This window comes from Lissotriton vulgaris, chromosome 1_1 (genome assembly GCF_964263255.1).
Source record: "Lissotriton vulgaris chromosome 1_1, aLisVul1.2, whole genome shotgun sequence".
Lineage (NCBI taxonomy): Eukaryota > Metazoa > Chordata > Amphibia > Caudata > Salamandridae > Lissotriton > Lissotriton vulgaris.
This window is the reverse complement of record NC_141685.1, coordinates 782,467,088-782,487,329: the sequence shown is the minus strand read 5'-3', so window position 1 is coordinate 782,487,329 and position 20,242 is coordinate 782,467,088. Positions and strand designations below refer to the sequence as shown.

The 20,242-nt window shown below is 41.6% G+C and overlaps 1 protein-coding gene across 1 annotated transcript in view; it reads right to left on the bottom strand.

Moving 5' to 3' along the window:
- Window positions 1–20,242, bottom strand: part of LOC147747820 (dimethylaniline monooxygenase [N-oxide-forming] 2-like) — a 286,573-nt gene that overhangs the window by 80,639 nt on the left and 185,692 nt on the right. The window contains exon 5 of the mRNA XM_086956221.1: window positions 6,122–6,264. Coding sequence (XP_086812347.1) covers window positions 6,122–6,264 — 143 coding nt within the window. The remainder of the gene's footprint in view (window positions 1–6,121; window positions 6,265–20,242) is intronic.

Sequence of the window (20,242 nt, the reverse complement as noted above, 5' to 3'; positions counted from 1 at the left end):
AGCCAGGATCCTGCTTTTTGGATTTGTGACTCACTTGTGGAGAACAGTTACTTTGTTGAGTGCTTACTGGAGGACATTTTGAATACAGAGTAGTATTCCTGAAATTCAATTGTGTTGGTGAAAAAGGATCTTTGAACTACTGATTGAACATTTGACATTAGGAGTTAAGACTTTTATGATTGCTTAAAATTTTGTAACTTTCGTTTTTTTCTGTGAATGAACGGGAAGAATTTAGCTTTGAGAATATGAATATTTATGCTATGTGTTTATGAAAGTTTATTCAAAGAAAATGATACCTATATTATTTAATATTAGCAAATGTTAATTATTTTTCAGTTGTACAAAATATACAGTATGATCAAATTCAATCAGTAAACAGAAGGTTCATATTATAAAGTCTGAGGTAGTTATTTTACGGATAGAGAAGGTTTAGCGAACCTAAGGTAGTTATTTAAATCTTAATATACTGCAATTTCTGGAAGTCAATCTTTGTGTTAGGAATAAGCATGGGCGAATTTTGCGGATCTCGCGTTCGCGAATTTTGCGGATTTGCGGATTCGCAATCCGCAAAATCCGCGAATTTCCGCAGATTTTTTTTTTTTTTGTGTTCGCCCGTGTTTCTGCCAGTTCGCGAGGGTTTTTACAATTTTGCAATTTGCGAACTTACCTGTCGGGTCGCAAGTTTTGCGAACTTGTTGTTTCTACGTGTCCAGCCTGTTTGGGACACTCTTCTTCATCACTGCCACTCTCTGTCACCACTGCCACTCTCTGACTACTCATGCCACCCTCTGGCCCACCCATGCCACCCTCTGTTTCATCACCACACCCTCTGGTTGTCCAGTGTACATTATTTTCGGCAAAGCAAAGCACACCTTCCCTGCCTCAAGTGACCTGAATCAATTTGGGGCTGATTAATGTGTCACAGAATATTTTTTTAGCTGGCACCTGCTTCCTTAGTGCGCCCTGATTAGTGATCTTTTGCACTTGCTAAGTGCTTTCATTGTTGCAAAATTAGTTACAACACCTGCCCTGCCCCAACTGACAATAATGAATTAGGGGCTGATTAATGGATTTTAACTTCCAGCCTGGCTCCTGCTTGTCTCCCTTAGCTGTAATTCAGGACCTTTGTGGCATATGTGTAACTATTCTGAGGTTCAGAGCAGGGTCACATAATAGTTTCAACTGGCAACTGAACTCTGGAGGGGCCCCTCAGGAAGCACTACAGGAAATGGCTACTAATGATGAGCCTGAACTTTTGAACCTGGTAAGTAGTTACTTTCAGTTTTGCTAAGATCGTATTTCTGCAATTTTGCACTTATTCGCGGGGCGCGAACTCACGCGAACAGTGCGAGCAAAATCCGCTGCTCGCGGATTTGCGGATTTTGCGGGAGATTCGCGAATCTCGCGGATTGCGGATTTCCCGAAAATCCGCAAAATCCGCGAGCGGAACGGATTTTCCGCCCATGCCTAGTTAGGAACACAGAAAGTTGGTTACAGAGAGTTGGTTACACAGAGCTATTTTTAAGGTATATCCTTTCACTACCGAGGTTAGATGCAGAATATTCATGGCAGATTAGTAAAATAAATTTGTCTTTAGGTGTCTATTACTAATTGTAAAAGTCAGTGCCAGAGAAGTGATGAGTCAGAGGGCATATCCAATGTTTCTGTTTTCTCTCTCCTCCCATTAGCCTATCCACTATTGCACAACATATTATATTATGTTTGTCAATGGCGGTTGCTGTGAAGAGTGGAAGAATGCATCACCCAGTTGGATACAAAGTAGGAAGTTAACACTTTCTGACATTACATTACTACTCTGCATCCACTGCCTAAGTTCCTGAGTCCTGTTATCAGAGGCAAGACTTAGCTATTGCCCGCTTCAATATTTGGGGGATTTCTTGAATTATTAATAGATTTAAGGACAAATTGGCCAAGGTTCTTTTGGTTCCTGTTGGACCCAGCCCTCTCTGCAGGGTCATCCCCAAATGTTTCCCTTTCCCCTCTACTTTCTTTGCTGAACTCGTTTTTGTAGTCCTTGGGACTTTGTGAATTGTATCACTGTTAACCAGTTCTAAAGTGCGTGTGCTCTCTCCCCTAAACATGGTAAAATTGGTTTGCACCTGATTTACATACTTAATTTACTCATAAATCCCTTGCAGAGTGATATACCAAATACCCAGGACCTGTGAATTAAATGCTACTGGTAAGCCTGCAGGACTCATTGTGCCACCTGTAGCCTGAATGCAATTTTAAACTGCAAACACAACAGTTGTTTATTAATTCAATATACATTAAAGTAAAGGACTAATACCTGGCTACCTTAGCCATTTGTATAGCTTTGGGGGCCTGGAATAGTCTGAATCGGCACACTTGTAGAAGTGTGATGGTTAGTAGTATTGTTGGCACTGTCATTGGCTGCGCTGGCCTTGTAATGGGTGGTGCAAGTTGCAGTGGCTTCCTGACGAAGGCCCTAGCACTTTTGTCTTTACAAATTAAGCACTTCCTTAAACTCCCCTTGTGTTGCATATAAGTCACCCTTAAGGTAGGCCCTAGGTTGCCAAAAAGGCAAAGTGCATAACGAAAAGGTTGGACATGTACTGTAAGGTTTAGATGTCCTGATAGAGAAAAACTCCTAAACTCGTTTTTCACTATTGTGAGGCCTACCTGTCCCATAGGATAACATTGGGTTGCCTTATTACATTCAATAAGTGCTAACTTTTGATTGGGACCAGGTGTCCAGTTAATGTTTGGGATCTATGAAACTTTAATGAAAAATCCTCTTGAATGGCAAAGTCGGATTTTTAATTACAATTTAGAAAATACTTATTTTAGAAAGTTGGAATGTTCCTGCTCTTGGCTCTTCTGTGCCTGCAGCCTGTCTTGGGTGACATGACTGGGTGTAACTGGCTTCCTCCCACACAGTCACACAATAAAGGGATTAGGAGTGCCTGAATGAGCCATCAGTACGGGGAGGGTGGAGCTGAGCATAACCCAACTTGCAACAGAATAGGCTGTTCTCTGCATTCATGCAAAGGACCTATCACCTCCACATTGTCACTGCCGCCAGCTTGGAGCCAAGGCAGGGGAGTCAGAAAATTCCTAGCACTTCAAATAACCTTTCTAGAAGCTTCTCCCACCTTTCAGAGGAAGGGTACCCAGGTTTAGAAAAAGGACCCTCAGAACCACTCTTTAGTTCACTCCTGGACCTGTGTAAGAACTCTCAGAGGACTGCCTACTGCTGTGTACTACGCATGACTGCTTTGCTTTGCCTGGAAGAACTGCTTTGCCTTCTGGACTGGAGCCTGCCTTGAACACTCAGAGGCCAGCCCTGTTGTTGAGCCCTGCATCTTCAACTCAATCCAGGACTACCAGAGTGCCTGCAAGGGATATTTTGCTGGCCTCCTGCCCAGAGCCATAGGCACAATAAAAGCTACCATAATCTTGAACCTGCACCACCTGTACACAGCCTGAGTGAGTCCAGAATCCCTAATTGGTGTTCCATCAGTCCTAAACCCTTGGTTGTGGTGCTAAAGGTGCCCAGATAGCCCAAAATCCCAAACTGAGTACTTTGACATTTTTTGGCTAAAACTGCTCTGAGAACCAAGAGGAGACCGGGACCAATCTGCTCTTCTATCTCCCCACGATGCATCACTGGACGACCTGACTTTTCGGCTGCTCCCGCTACGTTCTTCTCTGCAGCAGCAAATCCTTTTCAGCTGTCCTTTACTAAAGGGGTACCTGCACCCCTGGAACTGTCTAGACTACAGCCACCTGCTTCATCCAGCTTGAGATTTTTGACTTCCATAAAAATGATTAAGTCAGAATGTACAGCTTTGACCCAAGGCTTCCCGACAACAATGCTCCCTCCTTGGATACTACCTGTAGCCTTGCTGTGCTGAACTTTACGTTCTCAAGACATTGTTCTTGACACTTTTTCTAAGTCCGAAGGTAAGCCCTGATAGGGCCCATTCCACTTCCTGTATCTGAATTGCGCTCCATCACAGTCGGCCATATTATTCGACTTTGACCAGTCTCACCCAACAAGATGTCAGTGGTTGGCTCTTTGATCTTTAAGGCACTGTGTTTTACTAAAAACATTAACTATTCATAACTCCGGTTCTACTTATTCAATTTGTGTACTTTTGGTGTCAAATCTTTTTTTTAAATTGACATTATTTTTCTATATTAGTGTGGGGGTTTTCTTATGTTCTGTTTTCACTTTATTAATGTTTGTGTGCTACATAAATTCTTTGCACATTGCCTCTAAGTTAAGCCTAACTGCTTTTTGTGCCAGGCTACACTGGGTTAAGCACAGGTTAAATTAATGACTTTTTGTGGATCACCCTGCACAGGTTTTTTGACTGGTGCTTGACAAGGGCTCATAACTCAGTCAACCAACCCAGTTTCTCACAGTTTCAATTATTTACAAAACCCTGAACAGAAAGTGAGATCACAGACAGCTAATGTATTGCTATAATGGACTCCTGACAGCTCGTGCTGCCCTGGTGTTTTCTCCTTCATGGTATTTTGTCAACAAACCACTTCATATGTAGATTCTTGCCGACTCACTTTTGGGACCATACCTGTAGGAGACGTGGCATCAGGCCCCTCTTTCATTAGTGGTGATGTGTACGGAATTGTTATGTGATGACTACTAACTGCTTATCCAAGTAATATAGTGGAGTCCAAGAAGGCTGGCTCCTGTCTCCTTCCACAAACTCACATGTGAGGAACCCATTGGAAATCTCTCTTCTGAACTGACACCCATGCAACATCAGCCAATGGAAGACAGCACTGTTTCATCTCTGTAGCTGGATCTGGGCCTAAACCTATTCTGAGATGTCTAGGTTTGAAAATACCAAAGCAATCATAATTTACTGGACCCCAATTCTGTCAGCTAGGGGGTTTTGCTTCTGGTGTCCTGGATCCCCTTTACTGTGGACCCTCAAACAGGGAACCAAATAACCTTTTTAACCCCTTCGATGCTTGTGACGGAACGGTTCCGTCACGAGCGCCGGTTGGGCTGTGCTTATGACGGAACCATTCCGTCACGGCCACGTTCGTTTCTTAGAACCTTCAGCACAGCGCGAAAATTCGCGCCGCGCTGAAGGTGTTAAGAAGTTGACTCTTACGGCAGTGAGGCAGAGCAGTGCACGGGTGAATCGGGAAGGTGTTATGACCTAAAATCTCAAAACTAATCAACTCAACAAATAACACTCAACAAACTAATGTCCAGTCAGTAATTTTTCCTTTAAAAAAAAAGTTAAAATACTGATCTTCACACACTGAATACTATACATACAATTACAAATATATAGGTGGAAAACACAATGAAAACATCCCCTTAAATGCCTCACAAGCTGCATTGTGTGCTTACTAAAGGAAGGCCACAGGGATTTCCTATATCCCTACAGCTAGCCTGGACCCGGTAGGCATGAGACACCATTAATGGTCTGGGTGGCAGTAAGCTCTTACCCCTAAAGTCAAAATACCCCTATGTCTGCCTAGAGTAAATCATGCACGGTATGCAACTATAAAAAGTGACGGACACTGACATTGCCAAAGGGTGTTCACAATTTACTCAGTAATGAAAAGTGGATATTTCAATATGCCTGAACTTTTCAGCGCCCTACTATAATTAGGATGATATTATGCTTTTCACTATTGAAAAGTGAGAGCTTAGACATTCTTTACAATAGCAGACACCTATATAATGTTTTTTACTGGGCTGCCTAACAACCTTTCGAGTCCAAAAACAGTGAGGGACCAAATCAAAAACTGCATTATGCTGTACATAAAGTAGTCCTAAGAAGTGCCACTCACAAACTTCAAAATGCAATTCACAAAATATCAAGCTCTAAATATTGAGATTCAAAATATTGTAAAGGTATGTGCAAACAGGTAAGTATAGATTTTCTATTCTTGACTACACATCTAGGTACCTTGAAGATGTATATTATGTGGTTATCTATATGTGAAGTTGTGTATAGTAAACATATACTTACCTATGCATACTTCTCACAATACAATGCAATACAATAATTAATTTAGGCCTCAATATTTTGGACTCACAATATTTTTCCCTCAATATTCTGGTGGAAAACACAAGAAGTTCATATACCTTTGCAGCCACGTGACTGAGCTCCGTAGCGATATCCACTCCACTGTTGCCGACCCCAACCACAAGCACCCTCTTTCCTTGGAAGCCCTCTGGGTGTTTGTATTCTCCGCTATGAAGGTATTTTCCTTTGAACCTTTCTAAGCCTGCAAGGATGACAAAAGTCACATCATATATTGAAGAATACATGAACATCCAAAATGCCTGTTCACAGCTAAGCAGTAATTTATGATGCATTGTCAAGGCAATTGACCACTATTGTCCTAACAACAATATTAATCCCAACATTACAGACACACATACATTCCAGACACCATACCTTATTAGAACATTGGAATTTTGAGAGCTCCAATGAAAGCAATGGAGTGCACCAGGCTTCTAATGGCTGGTAGAAGCCTGGAGCTCCAACATTTCAATGTTGTCGTTCACAGCTGTTGCTGTGAACAAAGGCCACACGGAGCCTGTGGGGATTTCAATCCCCTCAGGCTGTGCGAGGCCTTTGTTTTGTTTGCTAGAACATTCTGCTTTCTAGTGGCAGAATGTTATAATAGCCTTATAGCCCTCTGTAGCTGGGCTATACAGGCATTAAAGTTCCACTCCCTTGTTAAAGACCCAAGCCAAATCCTGGAGCGGGCCTTTAATGGCTGCTATAGCCCGCTACGGCGGGCTATAAGACTATAAAAAAATTTCAAGTGCACTGGGCCTTTAACTAAAAAAACTTTAAGCTATGCAGTAGGCATTAAACAAATGCTGTTACTGTCTCATGTTCTGCTTCCTTCTCTTCTCAAAAGTTTTTAGACCTTCCTGGGTGGCAGACAGAATGGGTTACTCACTTTTTTTTACTGCCCTCTGCCCAGCACTCTGACTCCACCCATTCTAAGTAAATGTGTAAGACTGGGACAGCCACACTTTCTTCCAGTTTTTTCTGCCTGCAGTTGTACCCCATGAGTTCTATTCAGTAGGCTAGTCAAAAGATTTAGACTGTCTGCAAGGAGCTCTGCAGGCTGGAGGAAATATTTGCATCCTTACACGCTGGTGAGAGATCCCATGGGGATGATGACGGCGGGTCCTAGTGTCTGACGAAGATATGGAGATAGTGGTATCACTCCTAATGTGCTGCAGTAGGCTACTTGTCCTCTGCCTCATTAGGACCAGGGTGATTCAGGTAAAGTGAAGTGCCACTCTGTGCTTGGAATCATTGCCCTTTATAAAAAGAATACTTCACTTATGGTTGGGCACTAACTGGGCATCTGGCAAAAATTGGTGGATGCCATATCTTCCCAACCCTTGCATCCCCTGTCTGGTTTAGAAGGTGGCAGGTGGTTGCTTTAGTGAGGGTGGAGTTGCTGTTGGGGATGTCATCTGGAAAACAATCACAGGTGCACAAATGCCATCCGACATTGTATCGGGAAGCTTAACCTATATAGAACAGGCCTTCCAATTCCATGTCACATACTTTATTCCTGTTTGGCTCTGCCATGAATTCCATGTGGAAGAATTCTTCCAGCACATGAGTGACATTGATGTTTTTTGTATTTAACAACGAGACAATGCTAACTCTTCCACCATGTCATCATGCTACCACCATGTCATTGAGATAGTTTTGTGGGGAAAAAAATCAGGGGAAAACATTTGAAATAGTTGGGCTTGGCCACATTAGTGTGCTTTGGGACTTCAGGATGGGTAATCAGAGACTGGCAGTTATTATGTGAGGAAACGGCAAGTAGGGGTTGGGAACCAAAAACTAATTCTAAGGAATTCACTGGTATAATTATCTTGTGCTTATTGGAGACAATTCTGTAGTCTTTTTGACTGTGGACAACTCGTTTTCTTGGACATTTGGAAGAAATGTGGTTCTAGTGTCAGTAATGCAGAGTCAGTTGGTGGCCACACATTCCTAAAAAGAATTTAGGCAAGTGGCCAGTATCTTTAGGTCTTTACACCCCCGAATTATAGAAAGAGCTGTTCCAACTAATGCCCTAAGAAAGTAGGGATCCATATGGAAGCTCTAGGCACATTTAGGATTTTGGTTTGCACAAGGGTGTGCTTTCAATAGAGTTGGTCCTACAGCTAGAGAACACCATGCTTTATACCTTTGCAGATCAAGAGATGTTCTCCACCTATTGTCCAACAAGGATATCGAAGTGGTTGGGAAGCTGGGAATGTAAGTTATGGAAAGCGGCTAAGTTGAAAATATCCTTCAAATAGCCCCTAGCCCAGGGCATTTACTAAAATCACTGTGCACCAGACTATTGGCTAAGTTCCATTTCAAAATGTGAGCTACCATCAAAATGGTTTCAATGTATGTGAGAAGCAGTGAAGGAAGTTAAGCTTGTGGACAGAGTAGGCAGCGAGTGGGGGGGTCGAGGGAGAGTCAGATGTTGAAAAAAATTGCTGGATTTGATATGGTGAATTAAAAATGGAGAGATCAAGAAACTAAAAAAAAGAAATTCCATCCGCAATGAGGTGCTAGGAAAAGCCTTCAAGATTTAATCATAGAGTTAAGAAAAGTTGAACACTTGGAGAATAGTAGATGACCCAAGCAAGCAGTCGGGTGCATCCTTCTAAGAGAGGGGGCAGGGTGGTAAAAATGGCTGAGGATCTGCCAATATCAACATGTAACTGAGCTTCTGATAGTGGCTGGCAGTTACTGGTGTTTCGTAAAGGGGCAATGGTAGCATACAGCCTCTTGGAATGACTGTCCTAAGATCCATGGGCCTTATTTATGAAGGCCTTGCGCCGCCGGTACGTCACTTTTAACATGGGAAAAAGTGACGCATAAATAAGGCCATATATTTGTAGAATGAGCAGGTGACTCTAAGTAAACCTAGGTACCTTACTCCAGTCTACTGCAATTGGCAACCTTAGTCTAATCTGGATCAGTCAAGGTGAGCCAGGAATAAATAAAATACAGAGAACGAAAAGGGTTGGCAAATAAAGCCCAGAACTCGAACACAGCTTTCCCGAAGACATGGAGTCATCTGGCAACCATAATAGTGTCCTGCTGCCACTAACATAACTGAAGCGCACTCATTAGTGCATATAACTGGGAACGTGTCACTCGCTGACAGCTATGATATGACTCGTGCAATGAAATAGAGTTTGTTAGTGGTCAACTCTAGCTCTGGGTAAACTGGGGAATGTAGGCCAGAATGTGGACCTTGAAATGTAACTAGAAGTATGTGGGTGTGTGTAATAAGAGGAGCAGTCAAGAAACTACACTTAAATAATGTTTTCCTGAGGTTAATGATGACAACTATTTAATTAAATGACAAAGCACACTCATTAAAGAACCATTGAAGATCAGAAGATATCTGTCTTTGTAAAAAGAAAACAAGTTAACATGTGATAATGTGTATGTGTCCTATAAACAGCAAATGTGTATATAAATAGAGCTATCAAGTTTATGGTATTAACTTTTTTATAATTCTGTATTCATCCATATTTCGTTTTTTCCTTCTTATTTTGGTATTTACCTATTTTTATTTTTCCTTCCTCTTGGTATTTATCCAAATATTTTTTCGGATTGTGAGTGGCGTTCCAACTAATATATTTTCAATGTCTAATAGTAACCATCTGCAATAAAACAATACACCTACATCAAAACATTAGCATTGCAGTACTAGCAGATGTAGACATCTGGAGCAGTTTTGGTATTATTAGGAAATCATATCCCGTTTTGTAATTACCTGCACTGCCAATATGTACAGCTGTTGGTCTACAAACAGGAGAGATTGTCTTTCTTCAAGGGGCATGGGCCACCAGCTATATACAATGGAGGGGTACTATGGACTACAACAATCAACCATTAAAATTAATAACGTAGTGGGGTTATCAGTTTATGTCTCTACAACAATTAACATAAGGCTCACCTCATCAGGTACTCAGAATTTCTCCCTCAATTTAAGCAATAATAATTGAGCAACTTTAAATAAGGGGCCAAATCCATGTAAATCATTAACTTATATATGAATCTTCACAGGGGGAACCAAGGCCCTGGACGTGTTAATCTAAGGATCAGGCTCTCTTAACCATCCTGGACCCCCTTACAAGAAAGGTCAATGACCAGTTCATAGCTATTAACTTAAATACCCACTCAGCAAGCTACTCTCAAACATAAGTTAAGGGATCAACACAAAAACTACCTTGTTATTTTAGGGAGATCTCATCTTTAGTTTGCAGCTTCACGGCTACTTAATAACTTATAACCACTTTAGTATCGCCCAGAGCTCTGAAAGTGACCACTCGTCCGTAGCTAGCAATTTAATTTGAACACACGCCCAACGTAGTGGGAAGATCAGATGGAACCAAATTTTCCTCCCTCATTTAAAGGTTCAAATATGTAAATGTAAATGTATTGCGATTTATATAGCGCACGTATCACCCGAAGGCATCAAGGCACTTGCCTTGGGAACCCGTCCTGGTATTCCCCTGTGAGATAACCCCAGCAGGGTATCCACAAGGTGAAAGCCAGGCATCCCGCCGCGAGGGGCCATAGTGGAGATTAAGCAAGCTATTGCCCAGAGTCGCAGAGTGTGAACCTGTGAGTCGAGTAGGCACCGGAACAAGAATTATCGAGTCCGTGGAATTTTTGAGCCCAAGACCCGCCGAGGTGGGGAATTGAACCCTGGTCCAGGACCGATCTCAGCTTCCGGGTCTGCCGCCTCTAACCCCTGAGCCACACTTCTCCATATAATGAGATCTCAAGTGTCCTCTTTTACAAAACGCAAAAGCATACAAAAGAAACCTACTACGCAACCTGTTAGAAGATAAATCATCTCTTCAACATTGACCAACAGTAGTAGATTCATTATGCAACCACCCAAAAACACAATGGCCCACAAGATTGTATACCACCCTCACACAAAATCTGTGGTATAAACACATGGTAAAAAATAGTAAATCTTTTTTAAGAGTGGTAGTAAAAAATTATAAGAAGGACAGATTAAATAAGGGAGCAATGACTTATTTAAAGTACACAGTCAAGCAGTATTGCACAACCATGTGGGAGCATATGCCTAAATACAAGGGAAAAAAAACGGTTTCGAAAATATACACCCTGCTGGGACACAACAAGCAAGCGAATTTTGGTTTTATGTCAATACCTTAAACAAATCCCGCTAGCATGGGAATGATGTCACTAAAGCAAAGTGAGCTATCCACATACATTGCCTTTAGGCTGCAGAGACAATACAGGAAACATTCTTGCCACCTGGGAAAGCGCAGTGTCTTTATATTGGAGACACAACACAAGAAACAGCCTAGGCCCAAATGGATAGAACCTAAACAAAACGATGAATAAATCCTGATTTCTAAATCAATCACCAGGAGAGCATTACAAACAATCTGAGAAGAAGGGGCCGCGAGGTCCCAACGATTTACCAGGCTTGCTTTTTAAAGCAGGCACAGAGGTCTTGCCGCATTGGCTAACCCCTCTTTATCAGACATCATTCATGAATACACAAGAGCTCCAATCATGGCCACTTCCATTCTTTACCCTATAAGAAAAGCAGCCGCATGGAACCAGCACACTGCTGAGTAATTACTTTACTAGACGTTGAAGCAAAAGCATATGCCAAGATTTTTTTAAGAGAACTGGAGGAATTGCCAGCGGATGAAAAACAAATTTCCTTCAATCAGACAGGTTTTAGACAAAAACTATTATGGGGAAAACTAATCAAATGAGATATTTCACAAGCATTACTTAATGCAAAAGTCACGCTCTACTCTGATACTTGGATATGAATCAAATTAGGCAAAAGCGACTGTCAGAACCCCTTTCAAAGGCCCAATTATGGTGGTTGAGGCCTTTTACTCTTGATGTTCCGGGGGTCGACCTATTATGAATCCTGCTCAACTGGTTCAAATACCTCCCCTTCTGCACTTGACTCTCAGTGGTAGCTGTGGTCGAGCAATCATAGTTCCCTAAGTGGGGGAATGTAGATACAGGTCAGTGAAAACAACTCATAATAAAAAGTGCAGACAGTACAAACAATGCATCAATCTCCAGTAAATACTTTCTTTTATAAGAAAAGTAGCATTTTATTTCTAACTCTGCACATGCCAAGGAATATATCATTCAGAAGCAACAACACAATCCCCCTTAGAGTCAGGCTCTAGTAGTTGTCAAGTGAATCCCTGTCCTACCCTCCTTTGTGTAATGTGTTTAGGGTTATTCCCCATTCGCTAATGGTTACATCAGGTTAGGAAACCTGTAAGGCAGTACTCAAGAGTTCCCTTTGACTCTTCAGAATTTCAGTCAAAAGTGTTTTTTGTGCTGCAGTACCTTCAGGAGTGAATCCCAGGGAGGCCTCAAATGCCCTAGTTCAAGTCCTACCCACTCCAACAGCACAGAAACATTTGGAGTTACTCCTGGTGTCCTCAGTGAGGGAAGTCACAAGATCTAAATGTGTTTGAAGAAGTCAGGCTGCTCGCCGTATATGTGGCATCGTCCGGCAGGTGCAGGCTCACTCTCTGGAGTGGCGCAACTGCTTGCCCCAGCGATTGGAGCAGCTTCTAGCTCCTAATGATGTGGTACATCAAGTTCTCCCTGGAAGGGGTATTCAGTCCTGTAGCTCCCACCTGGAGGCCCGTGATGGTGAGTTGTACTCCTTGGTGTCGTCCTAGCCCACGGGGTCAGTCAAGTCAGATCCTTCAGTGCAGCTGAATCCACCAGTCCCAGCCTCACTTCAGTCCTGGGCGATGGCCCAAAGTCTTTGATGATTTGGTCCGGGCAGCACCACCCCTCGCCCAGCATATGGGGCTGCCGCTGTACCTTCCGTAAGAAATGTAGACTCCTCAGGTTGCAATCACCCAAGCCATGGCGGCCCCTCCTGGCATATGGGCTTGCCACTTAATCAGTTCTGCTATTCTGATCACACAACTTCTTCACTGGTGGTCCTCTCTGGCATACAAGATCACCATAACTAGGCTGTGTGGACTTGGCGTCTTTCACAGTGCTCAATACATGGCACAACCTATGGCAGCCCACTCTTGGCATACACGGGTCATCGAAAACAGTCTTGTAAATGGACCCTGCCCCAATCGGTGTAGAGCCAAATTTATCACCTTGCACAGGAATTTATATAACGTTTTATTTATCTAGTGTTGGTTGTATTTATTGTACCTATTTTAATTAATGGATCAATAAACTCATTTATTTATCCATTCATCCATTCATTCATGCATTCATTCATTCATTCAGAGATATTAGCCTGGCAGTCATAACTGAGAGAATGAAGATGGACGCAAAAGAAGATATACATTTATAAATATATAGAAAGTCAGCTATTTGTATTATTGCCCTTCTGTATACAAGTGTAGAAATCAATAAAAACAGAATACAGAGTCTTACAGTTGACACAGGGCTGACACACAATTTGAAGTAAGTTGCTGGATGTGTTTAGAGAGTGTAAATTAGAGGCTTTTAATTTACCATAATGTACCATGAAATAACATAACATAACATATTCTACTGTATAATGTTTTGTTTACATTCTTTATATTTTGTTACTTTGTATTTTCATTTACAATATGTAACCAAGTAATAGCTGCTTTTTTGTTTACATATCCCCCTGTATATCGTTACAATGTATTTTTATTTACTCTTTATCTTCCTCGTGTTATTCGGTTGTGCTCCCTCTGTAAAGCACTCTGACACCTTTGGGTGATGTTCGTGCTATATAAAACTCCTCAAATAAACATATAAATAAATGGGGACCTGTTGGGAAACTACTGTTTTATTAGGAAAGTTTTGAGGTACTTTTTTTCAAGGTTATATTGATAACCCAACACATCTGCTCTAAAGGGGGAATAGGCATAATTCTAGATCAGGCTCCTTAAAAAGGTCAGTATGTTCTTGCCCACTCCATTATGTATCATGCCTTTTAAATAAGAAGCAATCACATTTGGGCTATGATCACATCCCTGGTAAAGATCCCAGTGGGATTAGGTGACAAGACTAATTATTGGGTGGGTTAGGGGTAAAAAAGTGGTCAACAGTGCCTGGGTGCTCAGGGTACGGGTCCTCAGGGTTCCAGATGACAGGTGCCGGCATATGTCTTTTATGGCACAATGAGACCAGTGAGATGGCAATAGCTGGAAGAAACAGATGACCATAAGGTTATCCAGTCCAAAGATTATTGGGCAGAGGTGAACAGGTATGGGTGTCAAGGTACCGAAATCAAAGACAGACCAGACAGACAGCTGCAATGGATAGTGCTAGAGGCTAACACCAGAGCCCTTGTTCTGAGTTGTATGGCAAATCAGTTGCAATTTTACTGTTTCCCTGCAGTAAATCCACCCCATTACAGTGTGATTAAAGTTAAACTTCATAGAATGGGAAATAACCTCATGGGACTGATTTTTCAGGTTGTAAACCCACAATTCCCAATTCCTTGACAGAAAGTAAATGGAACTCTGAGATCCCTGACCACTTTCTGTAGATTCTATTCCTTGACCTAGGACAGCCTCTTCAGAAGCAAGTGGGAGGCTGTTGAATTGCTAAAGGTGGATCAAAAGGGACGATCCTGATCTTCATTTTCCCACAAATATAAGCACTACCGGACATGCTTCTAGGGCTGGAGTTACTATACTAAATATGGCCCCCACCTATCCAACTATATGTATTTTCACCAACGTTAATGCAGAAGGTGGAATAGTAATTCCAACTCCCCCAAATATGTGCACTTTCCCCATTGGTAGTGGGATTGTGGTTAGAATAGTGGAGCTGGCCACCCCAAATATATTCACTGACCCCCAATGGCTGTAGAACCTATGGGCCTCATTAGGATGGCGGACGGACCTGCGTCCGTCCGTCACCCCAGAGGTGGAGGGACTGTCCGCAGGGGCAGCGGCGGTCCCTTCGGTGCAATTAGGATGTGACCGCCACTCTGGCGGTCACATCCTGTATCTTTAACCTTGCGGCGGGTGCTGCTTGAAGCAGCAGCTGCCGCAAGGTTAAAAATGCATGTTTAATGTGCATGTAAATGCTGGGGGGTACCATAGGTACACCCCATGTGCACCCCCCACCCCCCGACACCCTGGGGGCCTGCAACGGGCCCCAAAACACCAAAGACCACATGCTTTTCCACGGCGGAAAAGCCGCCGTGGAAAAGCATGTGACGAGGCACATCCTAATTTGGCTGACCGTGTCTTGCAGACACCGCCACCAAATGGCCCTCCACACCCCGCGGATCAGCGGCGGACGGACCTGCCATCCGCCGCTGGTCCCACCGCAATCCCACCGCCATCCTAATCTGGCGGTGGGTGTATTCTGTGGCCGCAGCGGTGAATCCGCATCCTCCGGGCCGGCGGTGGCTTCCGCCGGCCCGGAGGATGCGGATTCACCGCCATCCTAATGAGGCCCTAAGTTAGAATAGAAAAATGCTGCCCCCCCCCTCCCAATTTAGTGGGACTGGAGTTAGAATAGAATGTCTGACACCCCAATAATTACATGTACTATTCCTAATGTTCATTGGACAGGAGTTAAAGTAGTCTATATGAACCTCCACTATTTGATGTACTTTCCCTAATGTTCGTAGGAGTGGAGGTAAAATAGTATAGTACAGTATTGTTTATTTGTATTAGCTTGATATCATGCTTATTAGGCCATACAAACCATGCATTTCATGACACATCAATAAAAAGATAATGTTCAAGAAAAAATTAAATTCAACAATAAAATGACTAGTATTCGCATATCTATCAATACAGCCGAGTTGCAGACTTAAAAGAGTAGTTGCAGTAGAGAACCCAGCCCCTATATCGTACACATGGCTAATAAAACAACGCAGACCAGGGCCTAAAAATACCGGGTATATAATATATATGCAAAATTAGCAATAGAGAAAGGTTGACATATAAAGGCAGGTTGCGCAACAGAGGCAAAGTGTTCAAAGCTGCATAATAATTCACGCTCGAAGATTAAAAAACCATAGGGGCATATTATCAAGACAGGCGATAAAATTATCGCAGTTTTGGCAGCAGAAAACTGCAGCTAAAACAGCGATAATGGGCTTGATAATATGCTCTATGGAATTCCAATTGAAGCCCATGTTAGATGTCCTTCACATTTAACATAGGCTTCAATTGGAATTCCATAGAGCAAATTATCAAGCCCATTATCGCCGTTTTAAGCAGCAGTTTTCTGCTGCTAAAACAGCGATAATTTTATCGCCTATCTTGATAATATGCCCCATAATGACAGAAAGAAATACATACATACCGATAGTCAGCAATATTGTGTTAAGAACAAACACATTACTTTGTAAGAGAAAAAGCTAGCTTTTCGGCTGGAGTGGACAGGAATTTTGCCAAAGGCCAGCATGCCGACATATTATTACACTGCAGAATTAGCCTCATCAGATTACTGATGTGACGAACCTGCACCATCCTAAAAACCGTCAATAGCAGGCAGTGTCTTATTTTAGCAAAGGAAACACAAATAACAATAATGTGCGAAAGTGAGAGTGCATCAAGCTTACCAAAAGGGCAAGTCCTTGTCCAGCCCCACCTGATTAACCGCTGTCCACCTAAAGTCCACCTAATGCAGGCAGTGGCCTGACCCAGCCTTAACTTCAGGGCCAACTGCCTAAAAGATCTACCCTTGATGTCCCTCAAGTAGGGCTGAATTAAACCACTTTAATCTGCCTCCAATAGATGCTGCAGGTTCATTCTCTTACGAACATCAGCAAAGTCGCTATTTAGCAAACACTCTTTTATTAAGCGTTTCAATGTTTGTTTCTGTTGGAGCCCAGACATTTTTAAGGGGAAATAACCCGCAGGGAGATTGAGGTTAGCCTTGAATATCTGTGTGTTTTTACCCATTGTCCCAGATACTTCCCTTGTAAGAGAAATTTAATAAATTGCCTCAAGGAGCCTTCTTCAGATTTTAAAAGACCTGCCCAATAACTGAGCAACCTCTGTCTGTATTTAAAACGAATGTTAGTAAGGTGCAACTCTATCTTCAGGGCACTTCTCACTGAGCCTGTGGGCAATCCCAACCATTTTTTTCAGATGGTTGTTTCTATGAATTGCAGGCGCCTGACATGTTTTTCTAGCAAAACCTCACAACCATATAGAAACAGAGTAATTATTTTTACACTATAGGTCTGTCACAACACTTCTACAGACTGGAATTAGAATAGTAAATACTCCATCCCTCAAATATATGCACTTCCCTCCATGTTAATGGGGACAGTAAATCTTACTCCTCCAAAGAAATGCACTTGTAAACAAGTATTTGTAGGACTTGTGTTAGAATAATATATATGACCTCCGCATGAATATGCTTACTCCCCATTGTTAATGGAGTTGGAATTAGAATAGTAATTCTGACTCCGCAAATGTATGCACTTTCCTCAAGAACTGGAATTAGAATAGGAAATATGACCCCTGTCCCCCAATTATATGTACCACTCCCAATGTTTGGAGGACTGGACTTGAAAAAGTAAATCTGCCCCCCTAACAAGTATATGCCTTTGCACCAATGTTAGTTGGACTGGAATACAGGTGGGCAAGCCAGCAAATTAATAGGGAGAGCAGAGCCCTGAAAATAGTTGGCAGATAAATCATGCAACAAACATCATCTAAAAATATGTTACAGTCGCTTCCAAATTCAGAAATTGCATTCCCTCAACATACGGAAGTATTTCTCCTTTGTACTTCAGATTATATCACTTCATTGACAGTGAGTTATTAAAAGTGACAGTTTTAAACTTGAACTTAGAAACATTCCGGTGTGCCTGCCCTGATAACCGTGCCATTAATGAACTAAGAGAAAAGTCAGTTGTCATGGGAACCCTACTTTTAGCCTAGGTTATTATTATAGATGTAGCAACAATATAGACTATTAAATCAAAACATGAGTAGTCTTTGTAAAGAGCACGTCCTAAACTCACAAATTTGAATGAGCTTTTATATGTGATAAGGAAGCAAAAAAGGAGTGTTGTGAAATAACATATTTGCCTTTGATCACACATGCTGTCAAGCAGGGAAGCAGGGAATGATCCCAGGTTTTCTCTTTTCACTATGTGCTTTTCAGGTTCTAGATGAATATATGTTTCTCTCTATTGTTTTTACATCAAAGGTTAATGCTTTGTCTTTATTCTTGGTGCATGAGGTCAGAGTGTGGGTGGCAAGCAGAAATCACATGAAATCTAGCCTCATTTTTGACTTGCGGGTCTAAGGGGACCTCAAGCTGAGCCAGAGCCAGGAGTTAGGATAGCAAGTTTTGCACCCTCAAATACATTCAGTTATACCATTGTTTGTAGAATTGTGGTTAGAATAGTATATATTTGTAGGCCCTTTCCTCCAGTGTGAGTGACACTGGGGTTAGAACAGTACGTTTCACTCCCCAAATGTACACACTCTCCCCAGTGATATATGTTTTCCCCAAAGTTCATATGATTATATGCATGGCATCAAATGTTTGTGGGAGTAAAGTAAGAATTATAAATATATGAATATTTAGCCCCCCAAATTATATTCATTTTCCTAATGTTAGTGAGATCATAGTTAGGAAAGTAAATCTGAATGCCTTAAATACAAGCACTTTCCTCAGCATTTGTAGGACTAAAGTTAGATTAGAATATGTCACCCTTGTATCAAAAAAAGTATTTGAATGTTTTTAGGACTGCAATCCATAATTGATATTTTAGCATTTGTTTACTCTTTCTTCAGAGTGTTATGTTGGTGCTGGAATCAGTAATCGGTGTCATGTCCTTTGGCTAAAAAGTGTTCATAATAGGTGTCACATCCTCCTCTGTTCAAGCAGCCAAACTATGGAACTCTTGACCCCCAACCATAAGTTCTACGGATAACTATTTTTTTTTTTAACTTTTCTTTTTATTTATTGAGAGAATAAACCATCCGGCATCAGCAATTCAGTACAGATACATCAATATCCCAGCACAGTACGATCTCGGATAGCAACAAAGATCTACGGAAAGCTATCTTATCTTCAGAAAACTAGACATGAGTTGGCTCTTCCTCACATCACCACCACACTCAAGCAAAAATGTACAACATACCCCTGTGTATATAATGATTTATTTGGATTATAAGTATGTATCTAGATATGTGTATTCCTTTGTATAAATGTGTATAATAATATGTTTATAAATATATAGATATTCGTTAGGTCTACTTAACAAATGTATATATTATGTACGGTTATACTATTCTATGTTTAACTGGTATATAGGTCACTGCATAAATATGCAAATTTTTATCATAACTATTTAGCTACTATTGCTGCACTATTTCGTTATTATAAGGGAAAACAAACAATCGCAAAAACAAATAAATTAGCTTAAAGTACAGCAACACTTGAAAGTCTGAGTTTATAAAATACAACTTAAAACTAGATGTATTACCATACCTATACATATATACCATCCGTGTACTTATGAATTTTTATATTTATTACTTTACTACAAATTCAGCATCTCCAATGCACTACCCTATTTCTCACCCTATACCTCGCTCAATATATCCACTATCTCCACTCCCTGACTCATTCCAAACCCATTCTACCACTATGATCACCAAAATATTGCTTTCTAGACTCTTTCCTTCTCTACTGTTACTTGCATCACCTCAAACTTCCTTTACTATTCAGATCTCCCAAACAAGCCTTTCTAAACCCTTCGTTAATGTATCCCCATAGACTCATCTGATACCTCATCTTTCTCCCTGATCCACTTCTAGAGACTCTTCCCCCTTCATCACTCCTTCACTTATCCCAAACTTCTTTCTACTGCTATGATCTCCAAATAAACTCTTTCTAGACTCTTCCCTCTTCTATCTCTCCACTATCCGTTTCAATCCAACTAACAGACTCACATGTCCACAACTCAAATTAATTTCAATTTTCCCTATACTAATTCACCACTAATCCTTTTCGGGTTCCGGAGAAGCGTGCTATTCACCGAAAAGTGATTTAACACCTCATCAGGGGTTGTAAGCCCCTTATAGATGCAATTATAATTACAATACTGTCTAAGACCCTGTAGCATTTGAATAGTCATGATATACTAGCTCATTTGGCCTCCTAGGGAACTACAGTTTTCAGGTATGCTTTTGGCTCTCAGCCCAGTGCCTGCACTGTGCAACACCAACTAT